The sequence below is a fragment of the Ailuropoda melanoleuca genome, chromosome 17, assembly GCF_002007445.2.
Source record: "Ailuropoda melanoleuca isolate Jingjing chromosome 17, ASM200744v2, whole genome shotgun sequence".
Taxonomy (NCBI): domain Eukaryota; kingdom Metazoa; phylum Chordata; class Mammalia; order Carnivora; family Ursidae; genus Ailuropoda; species Ailuropoda melanoleuca.
This window is the reverse complement of record NC_048234.1, coordinates 31,390,438-31,407,964: the sequence shown is the minus strand read 5'-3', so window position 1 is coordinate 31,407,964 and position 17,527 is coordinate 31,390,438. Positions and strand designations below refer to the sequence as shown.

At 33.8% G+C, this 17,527-nt stretch overlaps 1 protein-coding gene across 1 annotated transcript in view; it reads right to left on the bottom strand.

The window, feature by feature from the left end:
• The window catches only part of VPS13A (vacuolar protein sorting 13 homolog A), a 240,974-nt gene that overhangs the window by 65,885 nt on the left and 157,562 nt on the right, over positions 1-17,527 (bottom strand). The window contains 7 exon segments of the mRNA XM_002925447.4: positions 310-456; positions 580-684; positions 1,154-1,192; positions 1,194-1,550; positions 3,976-4,258; positions 7,774-7,877; positions 17,252-17,412. Of these exon segments, the coding sequence (XP_002925493.1) occupies positions 310-456; positions 580-684; positions 1,154-1,192; positions 1,194-1,550; positions 3,976-4,258; positions 7,774-7,877; positions 17,252-17,412 (1,196 nt within the window).

Genomic DNA, 17,527 nt, shown 5'->3' with positions numbered 1-17,527 from the left:
ATTCCACAAAGGCATTCCTAACAGCTTCGCAGAAAGAATAAATCATTTCCTACTCCTGACAGCATTTATACCTTATCTAGTCGTCCACTGCTGTATTTAGACTGCTTGGTTACTAGTTGTTAAATATCTATTTCCCTTATCAAGCAATGCATTCCTAAATGACAAGGTTTGGTTTTTAAAAATTAAATCTAGAGCCTGGTACAAATAAAAGGGGGCGGCAATTAAAAACTTACAAAGTGGTTTCAAGTAGTTAACTTCAAGGAAAAATGAAAATCCAAAGAGGTACATTTTTGAAATACATCTACCCACCTGCTCCAAATCAAGAGAGAGCCATTTATCATTTCCCTGTTCAGCTACTGATATATGGTATTTGCTTTTGTTTTCAATCATATAAAAAGGGGTAAATGTCACAATTCTGGTAATGTTAAAACTGCTGAGGTCTATAGTGACACCAACCTAAAAGGAAAAAAATTAGCATTTCAAAAACTGCTACATTATTACAACATCCTTATAAAAATTAAGTAGTCAGTACACACAGTTTAAAATACAAGTTTCTCCATGAGCAAAGAATGAACTCACTTGATAGTCCATTTTCAGGCCTTTACATTTAACAGCTCCATGACTACCAACAGTATCAATTGAAAACTGATCCGACAATTCACTATCAGTTACCATAAGCTGAACCTAGGAAAAAGTATTCCAAATACATTACAATTTAGGTACCTTTAAAAATTCCTACCTCAACTGATAAATTTTTTGCTTTTTGTATAAATATTATATTACTAATGCACTAAACATTTTCCCATACTAAATTCTAATCTTTTTTTTTTTTTTTAAGATTTTATTTATTTATTCGACAGAGATAGAGACAGCCAGCGAGAGAGGGAACACAAAGGGGAAGTGGGAGAGGAGGAAGCAGGCTCATAGCAGAGGAGCCTGATGTGGGGCTCGATCCCATAACGCCGGGATCACGCCCTGAGCCGAAGGCAGACGCTTAACCGCTGTGCCACCCAGGCGCCCCTAAATTCTAATCTTTTTTACCTCAAATATTTAAATGTTATTTCTACCTGTTTCATAATATTCTTCAAAACTCAAAAACTAAAGGAGTGAAAAGTAGCTAAAGGAGAATGAAAGTTTTAAAAAACTTACATACCTTATTATTATTAAAAAAGTGCTTTGGTTGAAAAGAAAAATAGAACTGGCTTTTTATAATTAGGTGGATGCTTCCGATGAATTCCATCTGCTTTATACTGTAACATTCGACTGGTTTTATTGACCATCCAATAAGGACTATGAAATGCCACAACTGTCTGGCCAGTATTATAAGTCACATGGATAGCAATATCTAAATCAGTCTTTTCTATTTCTGTAACACAGGTAAAATTGATGAAACTAATATCTTGCTGATTAGGTTTTATATGATATTCACTTTTCCAATCATGATTAAGATAGTCAAGTAATTTTAAATGTAGTCTGGCTTTATCCAACTGCACAGTACAAATATGGGCTGAATGTCCTTCATTTAGAGTATAAACTTTATGTTCAATCCCCTGCAATAAAAAAAATACAAATTTTAAACATGTCAGAATAATATGCCAAAAAATTCTATTTAATGATTCCAAATGTCATACACATAAGGCTTTTGAAACACCTCTGCCAGAACAAGTCAAAAGACTTATATTTGAGTTCTAACTCTGCCAACTATGTAAACTTCTATAAATTGAGATTTGAATTACTGTATTTATAAAATGGAATAAATGCTCTACTTCAAAGGACTACTGTGAGGATAAAATTAAATAACACAAAGTAAAACTATGCTGGAACTAATCAACATTATGAAACAATGTAATTAGTAAAATACTTAAATAAATGTTATCCATTAGTGATTTTAGTTTTGAAAACTACAAGATGAAAAATGAAAAAAAAATGACAGTAATTCAAAATAAGCAACCCCTACTAATTCCTGTTCTTGCTTTTTAACAATCCTTCATCACCCATTTCTAATCATTGTCTATACTACATCTTTTGTATGTCTCAAAACTGTACCCTTATTAGTTCATGTCACTGTGACCTCTCACTTTAAGGGTCTCCTAACTGCTCTTGTCCCTTATGACCCCCTCTCCATTCCATGGCTAAACTGTCTTCCTAAAAATTTAAAATATCCTTTGGAAACTAGCAAACAAAATGTGATCTCTAAAAGTATCAAATTAAAAGTTCAATAAGAATGGGACATAGATAGATAGTACATCACCAGTTTTTCCATTATCTCTAACCTGATTCCTTCCTGTTGTTAGAACACAGGAATCTCTTACGATTTTAAATTACTTAAAGCAAAAATTATATAAATTATTGATGCCTGACATGTTAAGTAATATTTCACAAAATAAGAATAGCAGCGGTTGGTGGTGATATGAGAGAGGAAATAATTGGCAACCATGTGCCTGGGAGGCACTATGCAAAGTCCTTTACATGTATTATCTGATTTGATTTTCCCCATATCGCAATCATGCAAGTTTTATTACTATTCCTATTCCTATTTTATAGACTAGGACAAATGATTTAAAAAGATAATACGACTTCCTTAAAGACATAAAGCTAATAAATGATAGAACTAGGATTCAATCTCAAATCTGATAGCAAAGTACAAATTGTTAACCACTATGGTATCTGCCAACTGTATGGAAAATTGATAACCTTAAACCATAGATATGTTACCTTCCTCCCCCGAATTTATCAGACAAGTATACACATAGTAAATCCCAATTATTAATAGACAATAAAAACTAGTAATTAATAGACTACAATAAGGAACTACTCTTATATTTGAAAAGCATGGCAAATGGAACATTTACGTAAAATCTTAAGATGAAAAGATCCCTGTTATAACAAACGGAAGGAATGAGATGTAATCTATTAAAACAAAAACTACTTAAAAGAAAAAACATCTTTATAGGGAATTAAAATCCTTTTTCAAAAACTAGCATGAGAATAATATAATGTATAGTGTTTTTTCTATCTATTCAAGTCTACTAGTTTAATATTAAGGCTAATTCTCATACTTGTTTCAGAAGTTAGTGTCCATCTTTTAAGTATATATTAAATGAGATGTACGTGCACAGAAAAGATTTTAAAAACATATACAGGCATACCTCAGAGATACTGAGGGTTCGGTTCCAGACCACAACAATAAACCAAGTATCACAATAAAGCAAGTCGAGTGAATTTCTTGGTGCCCAATGCATATAAACGTCACATTTACACTACACTGTAGTCTAGTAAGTATGCAGTAGCATTATGCCTAGAAATCAATGCATACACCTTAATACTTTATTGCTAATAACGTTAACCATCATCTGAGCTTTTAGCAAGCCATAATCACTGATCACAAATCAGAATGGTTAAGAATGAAACGTTTGAGATATTGTGAGAATTACCAAAATATGATACAAAAACACAACGTGAGCAAACATTGTTGGAAAAACGGTGCTGGCCGACTTGCTTGACACAGGGTAGCCACAAACTTTAAATTTGTAAAACACAGTTTCTCTGAGAAGTGTGATGAAGTGAGGTACGCCTGTATTCTAAACCTGAGATGCTATCTTCATCTGAACATGCAACTTTCAGATGAAGTAATTATAGGCAATTTTTATTAGCCCTATTTTCTAAATTTTCCCATAGAAATATATATCATTTTCATAAATGATTTAAAAAATGGAATATTACCTTTGTGCCCATAGTTTATATTCAATTTAGTAGCCATATTTCTATGGTAAATCAGTGGAAAAAAATATCTTTAAAAAACCCTTTTTTTTATAATGATGGAAAATTTTTTCCATGTGAAAAACATCTGCACTACCCATTCACCAGTACTATCATTTTTATGAGAACATCAAAACATTCTTTTATTGTTCATAATTTTGAATAACGAAAGCTACAAAATCAAAGACAGGAAGGCATTAAAAAATTCTAGAATACCTCTATATAATAAGCAATTTTATAAGGAAGAAGATTTCGTAGCAGGATAGGTGGCCACAAATGCATTACGTATGGTAAGTCCCAACCATCTTCTGAATACACTGACAGAGAAGACAAATTATCTTTTTCTGGGACAATATGAATGATAAATGGTTTCTTAGCAGTGCTTTTAGATCTACATTTCTTCTTTAGAAAAGTGCCATCATTTTTTATAATTTCTTCAAAGTCAATTCTTTCACATATTTCATAGTCCTCATCTTCTGGCTTCAGAGAAAGGGGTGATCTGCGTAAAGGATGAAACAATATGCCTTAAAATGCTTTAAAAGAAAACATAAATTAGGTGATTACTACTTTGGAACAATAAAATTACATCATTCCCCACTCTTGTAATACATTTTTTATAGGTTCGCATTCTTCTTGAGATAGCAAAGATAGACTGGTAAATAGATACTTAACTATCTGGAAACTAATCAAGTTATTTGTCTCTTAAGAGGAGAATATTTTTCTTACAAACTTACTATCTTAAAAGTTTATAAGATAATAACTGGTTTCCTACAGAAAATATGTAATTTTATAGATCATATATGCAAAGCAAACATACACAACTATCTGTTGATTTGGACATTTAACTTAAAAATGTTGGCTTTTCCTGAATATGTGGTCCTCACAGGAAGTATGTGTCATGACTGAATTCATAAACTAAAAACACATTTCCATTAAAAAAAATCATCAGCTTTTCAACATTAACCAAACAAAAGCTTTCAATAGATATTTAACTGCTGAAATACTGGGCACAGCTGCAGAGGTGGTTGCAAGAAGATAGTGATAAAATCATGTAGGATTAATTCTTATATTTAAATATCACACTCTCTGTTTACATTTCAATTATACTTTAATCATTTTTCAAACCTAACATGCCCAAATATAAACACTTAAATATTTTTATACTTGTAAAACCAATCATCTATGATTGTGACACTATCCCTTACAAATGAACTGTCCATACTATCTCCAGCCAAGATTTTGTCCTCAGCCCTAGTCCTAAAATTTTAAATATCCACTACACACTTCTATAATGATGTCCGACAGTGACTTAAATTTGCTAAACTGAACTCTAAACAGTCCATACCCATTTCTCTGTGTGTCCCTTTTCAGGAACTTTCAAGTACTAGCACTCTGAACTATGAAAGAATATTCGACTTTTCCATTTCCGCTGACATATACATAAATCTAATCATAGATCAAATCAGTTATCAGATTTAACCTATTTTGTCTTTACATTCTCTCTGTAATTTTCATTCTCTTTTCCAGTCTAATATTTAAAAACTTATTTTTCTCCAAATTAAACTAATGTCAATAAATTCATCCTGATTATCAAAACCTTTATTGGGCCCATTATTTAACAACGAGAAGGTAAAACTGGAAATGAACAAATGAGTAAGTCCTTCTTTACTCTGTATTACAGAGATCCCAATTAGGTGGAGGAAGCAAAGAGAACTAATGCACTGTGATAGGTACAAAAAAACATATGTACACGGCAGACTGACGGCAAGAGAGTGTGGTGAAGTCTTTCTAGACAGCTGCAGAGCTTTTTGCAGAGGTAACAATTTTTCCAAAAAGCTTTATTCTGAAGAGAACACCTGAATTCGAGAAATACGCAAGGTTAAAGTTAAAGGAAAGTTTAAGAAATGAGTATGAAGAAAACGTGAGAGAAAGATGGTCAATGGCAAGAGGTTCTGAATGAGAAGAGAATGAAAGGTCTTAAAATAGACACCAAACGTTCTGAGAGAAGAAAGAAGAAAAAGAGCATATTCAACATACAGGTAAAATTAACATAAATGGGGGCAAGAAAATGAGGGAGCAAGTACCTCAGTATGAATTTAAACTGTTTCAAATGCACACTACACTCTGATCATGCCAAAACTATTTTTTATAGACACATATAAACCATGTGCTTGCAGGCCTCCTAAACCTCATTCATGCAATTCCTTCCACTCAAGACTGCCCTTCCCTGCTATTCCGCACATTATTATGTTTGACCTTTAATTCACATATCTCTCCCAGGAGTTAATCATTAATATCTGCTTTGTTTTCTGTGGTTTCCTGCAAATCTACTTCTTCTGTAACTCCCTCCCTACAACCCCACTGTTCTTTTCCTTCTGTATTTACATAATGTATCAATCTCTCAAAGGTCGCAGCCATGAATAATCCATCTTGGCGTCCCAAAGTAGTGCCTTATACACAAAATATCTGACAAATATTTGTTAAATGAATTAAATTTAAAGATCAATATATTTAAATTCTCCTGGGAAAGGTAGCCATTTAACTTAAGACCTCGTATCTTAAATGTAAGCGTACCTATCTGTATCTAAGAATTGGATTAGAAACATATCTAACGTGAAATATAAGCTGGCTCACAATTAATAATTCTAATTAAGATTAATTAATTTCCATTTGACAAATTAATATTTAGCCTTGAACAAGAAAGTGTAAAGATACTGTAAGTTTTCTCTTCTATGGACAGAGTCACAAAACATGTAACGATAATTTGTTAAAAATAAAGCAAAATGCAATTAACTTTTCTCATTCAAGGATGAAATAAGTTTCAATTTCTTCACAGAAGTTTTTAAACATATCCTATATGCTATCTTTAATCTAGTCTTGTAACCCACCAAAAATCCTTCCTAGAATAAGGTCAGATATTATAAACAACTACATGGATGTTGTTCTCGCAACAACAGAATTCTTTCCCCCAGCAAATTTGAACCAAGCAATAAAACACTCATTAGGGTTAGAAGGTATAAGTAATAAAGCACTCCTTGGAACTAGCAGGTCTACTAACTCAAAGAATGTGCCTATAACTGCTAGACTGCTCTCTAAGCATGAGGGAGCCAATGTGGAACTCCGGGCAGAGATGAGAGGAGAGGCAGAGGGTATCTCAGTACGGCTTGCAGTTCTGCCTCCTTCTGCAGCACGGGTCTGGGCCCAGGGCTAGTGTGTGTACTGAAATGGTACTTAGACAAACTATAGTGCTTATTCTCAGGAAGACAGTATTTTCCAACAGAATTCATTATCCCTGTAAGAGATTATTTTCAACTCCTAATTAAATATCCAGAATACCTGTTCATTATAATATTAATCCTATAATTTTAAGACCAGCCCATCATTAGCATTTTCTAAGAATTTTAAATATAAGAATTTATATCAAGTGTAACCTTATTTTTACTATTTAAAATTGATATATGTCATAATTTACAGTGTAATTCTATCACTGAACAATTAAATATGTAGATAAAAGATAAAATGTTTTATAAAGGGATTTTTTAAAAATTCTAATGAATTTTTAATTCAATAGAAATATTGAAAAATATTATGTTTTCTAAAGGGATTTTTTAAAAATTCTATTGAATTTCAAATGTAAAACATTTGAAAAGTAAAAAATCACTTCATAAGAGTTGTATATAGATCCAGAAACTACCAATCATGCTTAATTCAACATTTTCTAAAAATCATATATAAATGATTATAGTTATGGCAGCTATACTGTAAGCATGTAATAATTGTATTTACTAGTAAAAGCATAAGTAATTTTTATAGTATAAATTAAATACATTAAATATTTTTTAAAAACCAAAAAAACCTTCTAAGCACGCTAAAACTTAAGTTAGACAAATTATTAACAAAACAGATTTGATTAAACTTTGATCACTTAAAGACAGATATCTCTACAAAATCAGAAACTTAAAATTCTATAAGACACTTTAGAGCAAATAAAAAGGTAAGGAAAAAAAAAATCACCGGTAAGATGTTAACGGTATGTTGAATTCACTTCCAGGTGAAGCAGTTCCCAATAAAGTGTTCCCTTCATAAACACAAAGTGGGATTGAAAAATGATTTTTAATCTGAGAAAGAAAAATAAATCATATTTAGCACCATTAATCTAAGACTCTAAAGACATTTTTTTAAAATCCCATCAAAATATCCCAATAAAGAAACTCGCAGGCAGTATTTACCTTGCTTATATAATTTAGAAAAGAAACAAACATGCTATTATTTATCCCAAAAAATGCAAGGAAGGCCACCAGTTTTATAGAAAAGGTGTGTGAAAAACAAAAACTTTAAAAATCCTAGAAGGAACTAAGATAGTACATTTTTGACCTTGAGATTAAGTATTAACTTCTTCAGACAAAAACAGAAGAGTTCATGGGAAAAATATTATATCAAAATTTGAGATGTCTGTATGACAAAAGTGGAAAAAAGGCCACAGGCTGGGAAATGAGTGCCTTTGTACTTCACTGTTGTATGCTGCTCACAGGATGAGATATTCTCCATGCACTTTGGAGAATACCTCCTCCATCCCACGAGCAGCATACAAAAATGATATAAATGGTAACATTGCTTTGATTAATATAAATTATTAGATAAACTTCCAAACACATTTACCTTTGAGATGGATAAAAACAAATTGGTTAATAAAACCACTTTCATATTCTAATCTGTCTTTTAGTAAAATCTTATATTAAAAAAATCATACCAAAATGGAAAACATGCTGAGAATTAAGAACTGATAAATGGATAACCCTAACTAAACTCTATCTCTAGATAAACTGTTTGCTCTATTTGAAGAAATAGGAATACATTTAAGTTTCTATAAAAAATACCTAAAAGAAATTTAAAATTAATACATAACTATTTAAAAATTTTAAAAAAAAATCAACAATAGAGAAGTAGCCCAACCATCATCTTTTAAAGCAGTTAACTACAGATCAAAAAATTGAAAGGGAAGAATTTCTGCTTTCAGCCATGATGGAATAATGGAGACCAGACAAACCTTCCCAATGTAGACAACTAAAACACAGGGGAAAAAGAACCCACATTAAACAATGGATTTCAGAAATTGGGCAGCATACAGCACAGGAAGAAAAAAAATTAAAAAGAAACCACAAAGATAAGTCCTCAGATTGCCCCAGTTGCTGCCTCAAGTTTCTAGAATACTGTGTAGGAGAAAAAAAGAAGTCAAACAGAGCCCAGTCTTCTGGAGTCAAAGAAACAGATATAAGAATTTGGGGAAGCCAGTGTTTCTTAAACTCACAGCACACTGAGAAGCAAGGTACGTGGAGAGGGAAGAGTTACAGATTTAAGAGTGTCCCTGTTGTCAAAATTTCACATTGGTACTGACTGGAATATGCACATGAGTAAACAATCAAAGGCTCAGTAAAGACCGATGACCAACCTGCCCTCAACAGGAGTTCTCCAGAGCAGCTCATGTCTCCTCCCTCCCACAGTGGACCTGAGCAAACCTTACTTATCACCGTGCACCCACTTCCACGTTCTCCTGCAACAGGAGTCATTCAAAGTGGTGTCACTATCCTTGCAGTGTGTAAGGAGACCCTACAGTAGCCAGCATCACTTCAGAGTGACTGGTGTGACCAGGAGAGGGGAAATAACCAGACACACCAGTTCCAACTACAGCCTCAGCAGTGGGCTGGGGGCAGACAACTGATCTGAATGTGGGCCTTGCCCACCAACGAAAACTTCCTGGGGACAAAACAGGGAGAGTGCCCTACAGTTCAGTGTGACTACAGCTCTAGCAAAAGCCTGGTCTGAACCAACTCAACTTTAAGGTGGCCCCAGACTGGCCCACTAACAACAAAGGGACTAAACCCTACCCACAACAGGCAAAGAGTCATTGCAGACAACTGAACTGAAGGCAAATGCTGCTCAGCCACAACAGCAGGGCACACATAACACACACAGGACACACCTCTGAAGTGCCACATTCTGGGTATCGGGATATTACACTGCACGACACTACAGGACTTCTTCGTAAGGCCACTACTTTCAAGATCAGGAGACATAGCTGACTTTCTTAACACATAGAAACAGACACAGAGAATTAGACAAAATGAGGAGACAGGGCTGAATAGGTTAAATGAAAGAACATGACAATCACAGAAAGAGAGTTAAATAAAATGGAGATAATAAGCCCGATGGAGAATTTAAAGTAATGGTCATAAAGATACTCACTGAACTTGAGGAAAGAGAGTAGGGTCTCAGTCAGACCCTAAAGGAAATGACAGAAAACATTAAAAAGAACCAGAGATGAATAACTCAGTAAATGAATTAAAAATACACTAGAAGAAATAAATAGTACATCAGAGGAAGCAGAAGAACAGATCAGTGATCTGGACGACAAAGCAATGGAAAGCACTCAGGCTGAACAGGAGAGAGAAAAAGAATATTAAAAAGGAGAATAGGTTAAGGGAACTCACTGACAAGGTCAAGCACAATAACATATGCATTATAGGGATCCCAGAAGAAAAGAGAGAAAATAGGACAAAAATTTATTTTAAGAAATAAGAGCTGAAAACTTCCTGAATCCGGGGAAGGAAACAGATATGCAGATCCAGAAGGTACACAAAGCCCCCAATAAAATCAACTCAAGGAGGTCCACATCAAGACACACAGTAATTTAAATGGGAAAAACAGTGATAAAGAGAACATCTTAAAAGCAGCAAGAGAAAACAGTTACATACATAAGCCTATCAGCTGATTTTTCAGCAGACACTTTGCAGACCACAGAGAATGGCATGATGTATTCAAAATGCTGAAAGAAAAAAAAAACCTGCAACTAAGAATACTCTATCCAGCAAGACTATCATTCAGAATAGGAGAGATAATTTCCCAAACAAAAATTAAACGAATTCATCACTGGTAACCCAGCCTTATAAGAAATGTTAAAGGGGACTCTTTCAGTGTGAAGGAAATACCATAAGGAAGAGTAAGAGAAGACCAAAAACAGTAAAATTAAGTATATCTATAAAAATAAGCCAAGTGATTTACAATGTAAAAGAACATAAAGTATGAAACCACATACTTAAAATGTGGGGAGGAGAGGAGTAAACATTTAGTGCTTTTTAAAAAGGTTAAAAAAAAATGGGTTCAAACTTAAGAGACAATCAACCTAATACAGACTGTTACAAGCATAAGATGTTACATATAAACCTAATGGTAGCCACAGATCAAGCACTTGTAATAGGCGAAAAATAAAGAGAAAGGATTCCAAGTGTATCATTAAAGAAAGTCAGCAAACAATGAGAGAAAAGTGCAAGAGAAGAAAGGAATAGAGAACTACAAAAACAACCGTAAAACAAGTAAAAAATGGTGATAAGTACATACCTATTTAATGACTTTGCATGTAGGTAGACTAGACGCTCCAACCAAAAGACACTGGGCAACAGAACGTATAAAAAGCAAGAACCATCCATATGCTGCCTACAATAGAAGAATTTCAGACCTAAAGACTTATGCAGAATGAAAACGAAAGGACAGAAAAGCATTTATCATGCAAATGGAAGTGAAAAGAAAGCCAGGGATAGCAACATTTACATCAGACAGACAGACTTTAAAACAAAGACTGTAACAAGAGACAAAGAAGGACACTACATAATCATAAACGGAAAAAGCCAACAAGAAGATTTAACAACTGTAAACAGTTATGCACCCAACATGGGAGCACCCAAATACATAAAGCAGCTATTAACAAATATAAAGTAAGTAACTGATAGTAATACAATACTTGGGGACCTTAACACCCCACTTACATCAATGGATATATCATCCAAACAGAAAATCAACAAGAAAACAGGAGCTTTGAATGACACATCGGAATAGATATAACAGATATATTCAGAACATCCCATCATAAAACAGCGGACTACACATTCTTTTCAAGTGCACATGAAACGCTGTCCAGTACAGATCACAAATTGCCATAAAACAAGTCTCAATAAATTCAAATATTGAAGTCATACCATGCATCTTTTCTGACCACAAACTAATCAACCACAAGAAAAAAATCTGGAAAGAACACCAATACATGGAGGTTAAATAATATACTACTAAGAACAATGAACAGGGCAACCAAGAAATCAAAGAAGAAATCAAAAATTACATGGAGACAAGTGAAAATAAAAATACAAAGGTCCAAAATCTCTGGAATGCAGCAAAAGCTGTTCTAAGAGGGAAGTTTACAGCAATACAGGCCTACCTCAAGAGGCAACAAAAATCTAAAAAAAAAAAAAAAAAAAGAAAGAAAAAGAAAACCATAACCTGGGTGCCTGGGTGGCTCAGTCGGTTAAGTGTCTGCCTTCAGGTCAGGTCATGATCCTGGGATCAAGCCCCACATCGGGCTCCCTGCTCAGTGGGGAGTCTGCTTCTCCTTCTTCCTCTACCCCTCCCCTTGCTCATGCACACATTGTCTCTCTCAAATAAAAACTTTTTTAAAAAATGCTTAAAAAAAAAAAACCATAACCTTACATCTAAAAAAGCTAGAAAATGGACAAAAACCAAAACCAGTGAAGGAAGGAAATAATAAAGATTAGAGAATAAAGAAAAGAGAAATTTAAAAAAACAGATCAATGACATCAAGAGCTGGTTCTTTGAAAATATCAACAAAACTGATCAATCATTAGCCAGACTTATCAAAGGAGAGAGACAGAGCACTCTCATACAAACAAAATCTGAAATGAAAGAGGAAAAATAATAACCAACACATTACAAGAGAATATTATGAAACATTATATGCCAACAAACTGGACAACCTAGAAGAAATGTAGACATTCCTAGAAACATATAACCTACCAAAACTGAAGCAGAAAGAAATAGAAAATTTGAACAGATTACCATCAATGAAATTGAACCAGTAATTAAAAACATCCTAACACAAGCCCAAGATCAGACAGCTTCACAGGTGAATTCTACGAAACATCTAAAGAAGAGTTAATACCAGTTCTTCTTGAACTATTTCAAAAAAATAAAAGATGAAGGTAAGCTTCCAAATTCATTCTATTAGGCCAGCATTATCCTGATACCAAAACCAGATAAAGACACTACAAAAAAAGAGAACTACAGGCCAATATCTCTGAAGAGCATAGATGCAAAAGTCCTCAACAAAATATTAGCAAACTGAATCCAACAATGAATCACACAAAATCATTCACCATGATCAAGTGGGATTCATTCCTGTGATGCAAAGGTGGTTTAAAATTCACAAATCAATCAAAGAGACATATCACATCACCAAAAGAAAGGATAAAAACCATATGATCATTTCAATACATGCAGAAAAAGCATTTGACAAAGTACAACATCCATTCCTGATAAAAACCCTCAGCAAAACAGGTTTAGAGAGAACATACATCAACATAATAAAGGCCATAAATGAGAAACCCACAGCTAACATTATCTCAATAGTGAAAAACTGAAAGATTTCCCCCAACATCAGGCACGGGACAAGTATGTCCACACTCACTACTTTTATTCAGCATAGTACTGGAAGTCCTAGCCACAGTAAGCAGACAAGAAAAAGAAATATAAGGCATCCAAACCAGTAAGGAAGAAGTAAAACTTTCACTATTTGTGGATGACATGCTATATATAAAAAAACCCTAAAAACTCCATCCAAAAACTACTAGAATTGATAAATGAATTCAGTTAGATCACAGGATACAAAATCAATATACAGACATCTGTTGCATTTGTACACAATAATAACAAAGTAGCAGAAAGAGAAATTAAGAAAACAATTCCATTTATAATTGCGCTAAGAACAGTAAAATGCCTAGGAATAAACTTAACCAAGGAGATGAAAGGCCTGTATTCTGAAAACTCTAAAACACTGACAAAAGAAACTGAAGATGACACAAATGGAAAGATATTCCAAGCTCATGAATTGGGAGAACAAATATTGTTAATATGTTGGGGCGCCTGGGTGGCACAGCGGTTAAGCGTCTGCCTTCGGCTCAGGGCGTGATCCCGGCGTTATGGGATCGAGCCCCACATCAGGCTCCTCCGCTATGAGCCTGCTTCTTCCTCTCCCACTCCCCCTGCTTGTGTTCCCTCTCTCACTGGCTGTCTCTGTCGAATAAATAAATAAAATCTTAAAAAAAAAAAATGTTGATACTACCTAAAGCAATCTACAGATCTAATGCAATCTGTATCAAAATAGTAACAATAGGGGCACCTGGGTGGCTCAGTCGTTAAGCATCTGCTTAGGCTCGGGTCATGATCCCAGGGTCCTGGGATTGAGCCCTGCATTGGGCTCCCTGCTCAGTGGGAAGCCTGTTTCTCCCTCTCCCACTCCCCCTGCTTGTGTTCCCTCTCTCGCTGTGTCTCTCTGTCAAATAACTAAAATCTTAAAAAAAAAAAAAAAAAAAAAGCAACAATATTTTTCATAAAACTAGATCAATCCTAAAATTAACATGGAAACAAAAAAGATCCCAAATAGCCAAAGCAATCTTGACAAAGAACAAAACTGCAGCTATCACAATCCCAGATTTCAAGATATACCAAAGCCGTAGTAATCAATAACAGTATGGTACTGGCACAAAAATAGACACATAGATCAATGGAACAGAACAGAAAGCCCAGAAATAAACCCACAGTATGGTCAATTAATCTATGACAAAGGAGGCAATAATACGCAACGGGGAAAAGACAGTCTCTTCAACAAATGGTGTTGGGAAAACTGGATAGCTACTTGAAAAAGAATGGAACTGGACCATTTTCTTACATCATACACAAAAATGAACTCAAAATGGATTAAAGACTTAAATGTGAGACCTGAAACCTTAAAAATCCTAGAAAAGAGCACAGGCAATAATTTCTCCGACACTGGCAGCAGCAACAATTTTCAAGACATGTCTCCTAAGGCAAGGGAAACAAAAGCAAAACTAAACTAGTGAGACTATGGCAAAATTAAAAACCTTCTCTACAGCAAAGGGAATAGTCAACAGAATTAAAAAACCTACTGAATGGGAGAAGATATTAGCAAATGACATATCCAGTAAGGGGTTAGTATCTAAAATATATGAAGAACTTACACATATTAACACCAGAAAAAAACAAACAATCCAATGAAAAACTGGGCTAAAGAGATGAACAGATTACGAAGAAGACATACAGATGACTAACAGACACATGAAAAGATGCTCAACATCACTAATCATCAGGGAAATGCTAATCAAAACCATTGAGATACTGCCTGACACCTCATAATGGCTAAAATCAGAAACACAAAAAACAAGTGCTGGCCAGGATGTGGAGAAAAAAGAAACCTTCATGCACTGTTTAGTGGGAATGCAAACTTATGCAGCCACTGCGGAAAACAGTGTGGAGGTTCCTCAAAAAAATGAAAAGTAGAATTACTGTATGATCCAGTAAATGCACTATTGTGTATTTACCCAAGAATACAAAAACACTAATGTTTACTGCAGCATTATTTACAATAGCCAAATTATGGAAGCAACCCAAATGTCCACCAATAGATGAATGGACAAAGATGTGGTGTATACAAACAATGTAATATTATCCATAAAAAATAATGAAATCTTGCCATTTGCAATGACATGGATGGATCTACAGAGTATAATACTAAGTGAAATAAGTCAGAGAAAGACAAATACCATATGATTCACTCTTACATGGATTTAAGAAACAAAGAAAAAAAGACAAAAAAAAAGAGATTCAAGTATAGAGAACAAAATGTTGGTTAACAAATGGGGGTGGGTGGTAGGATGGATGAAATACATGAAGGATATTAAGAGTACACATATCATGATGAGCAATGAGTAACATACAGAACTGCTGAATCATACACTGTACACCTGAATAACACTGTACTTAATTATACTGGAATTTAAAAATTTTAAAAATTAAAAATCAACTGTCATTGAATACAGCAATTACAAATCAATGTAACTCACTCACCATATTAATAATTTTTTTAAATCCTTTCAATAAACAGAAAACCATTTGACAAAATCCAGCAACCATTTCTGATAAAAACTCAGTAAACTAGAAAAAGAAGGGAGCATTTTCAACCTAAGAAAGGTCATCTACAAAAAAACTACAAGTCAAAAGATACTTAATGATGAAAGAGTGAATCCGTTAACTGCTAAGACTGAGAACAAGGCAAGAACATCTGCTTTCAGAACATCTATTCGTATTGTATTGGAGGTTCTAGCCAGTGCAACAGTCAAGTAAAGGTAAAATAAAATAATACACATCCAGATTTGAAAGGAAAAGGTAAAAAATTTTATCTGCAGATATCAAAACTGTATCTACGAAAAAGTTACTAGAATAAGTGCACCCAGTAAAGTTGCACAATACAGGTTAATATAAAACTCAGCTGTACTTCTACTAGCAATGAATAATCAGAAATATGTAAAAATGCCAATTTAATCACAGTTGTTGTAAGAAACACTGAATATCTAAGTCTAAAATTTAAATGCAAATAGAATGGACTTGGAAGAGCCAAAACAACTTTGAAAATTAACAAGGAAGGACAACTTGTATTACCTGATTTCAAGACTCAGGATAAAATAGTAATGAAGACAATGTGGTACTAGCATAAAGAGATCAATGAAACAGAAAAGAGAGTTCTGAAATAAATCCACCTTTTTTGGGGGGGGGACACAAAAATGTCAAAGCAATTTAATGGGAAAAGGATAATCTTGGCTGGCACAACTGAATAGCCACATGGAAAAACATAAACCTCAACCCTTATCTTCATACCATATACAAAAGATTCATTCAAAATGGCATTTGGCATATCCATTTAATAGATACTAATCAACATAAAACTACATATAATATTAATACACAGAAGTTGATACATGTAAAATTACACTGAGTGAAAGAAGCCATACTCCTTTTTGTACTTCACTCCATTTACCTAAAATTCTATACTGTGCAACTAACATACGATAAGAACGTGTAAGTGGCTATCTAAGAATGGAGTAGGAAGAGAGGGAACATTCTGGGGTGATAAATATGTTTAGCATGTACACTGTAATGAAGGTTTCACAGGTCTGTTTTTGTGTCCAAATTCATCAACTTTAAATATATGCAGTTTATTGTACATCAGTTTGACCTCAATAAAGACAAATATTTTTCATCATATTTTCTAATTAAAATCAAAGGATATGCATTATACCACAAAGACCTAAAAACAAAATATTGATGAGGTATTTTAGAATAGTCCAAAGAGAGTTTATAGAAAGTTACAAGAAATATTAAACAAAATCCTACCACTGTTTATTCCAGAGTAGTATAATTACTGGTAATGATTCTTCTTTTTTATAGTAATTGTATTTCTATTACAGTTTATATTCTTTTGGTAGTAATTAGCTTTCTTTTTTTTTATTGACACACAAATATGCATAATATGACCCCACAAATTAAAAAAAAAAAAAAAAAAAGGATTGTTTTGTACCTGCACTGGGGAGCGAATTGTTATCTTCTTACTTCCTTCCACTCCATCAACTTGACAAACAATAGATCTTTCAACTCCAGACACTCTGTGTCTTACTGTGTATAGTCGTCGACCCACTTTTGTTAAAGGGATTTTATCAGCAGTAGAGTGGTTAGCAGGTGCTAAATGGAATATATATGTTGGAAAGTTTTTATTATTAATCATATATTAATCTTAATTAGATGTTAAATGCTAGACATATCAGGTAATTTCTTAAACCTGATAACAGTCACTAAA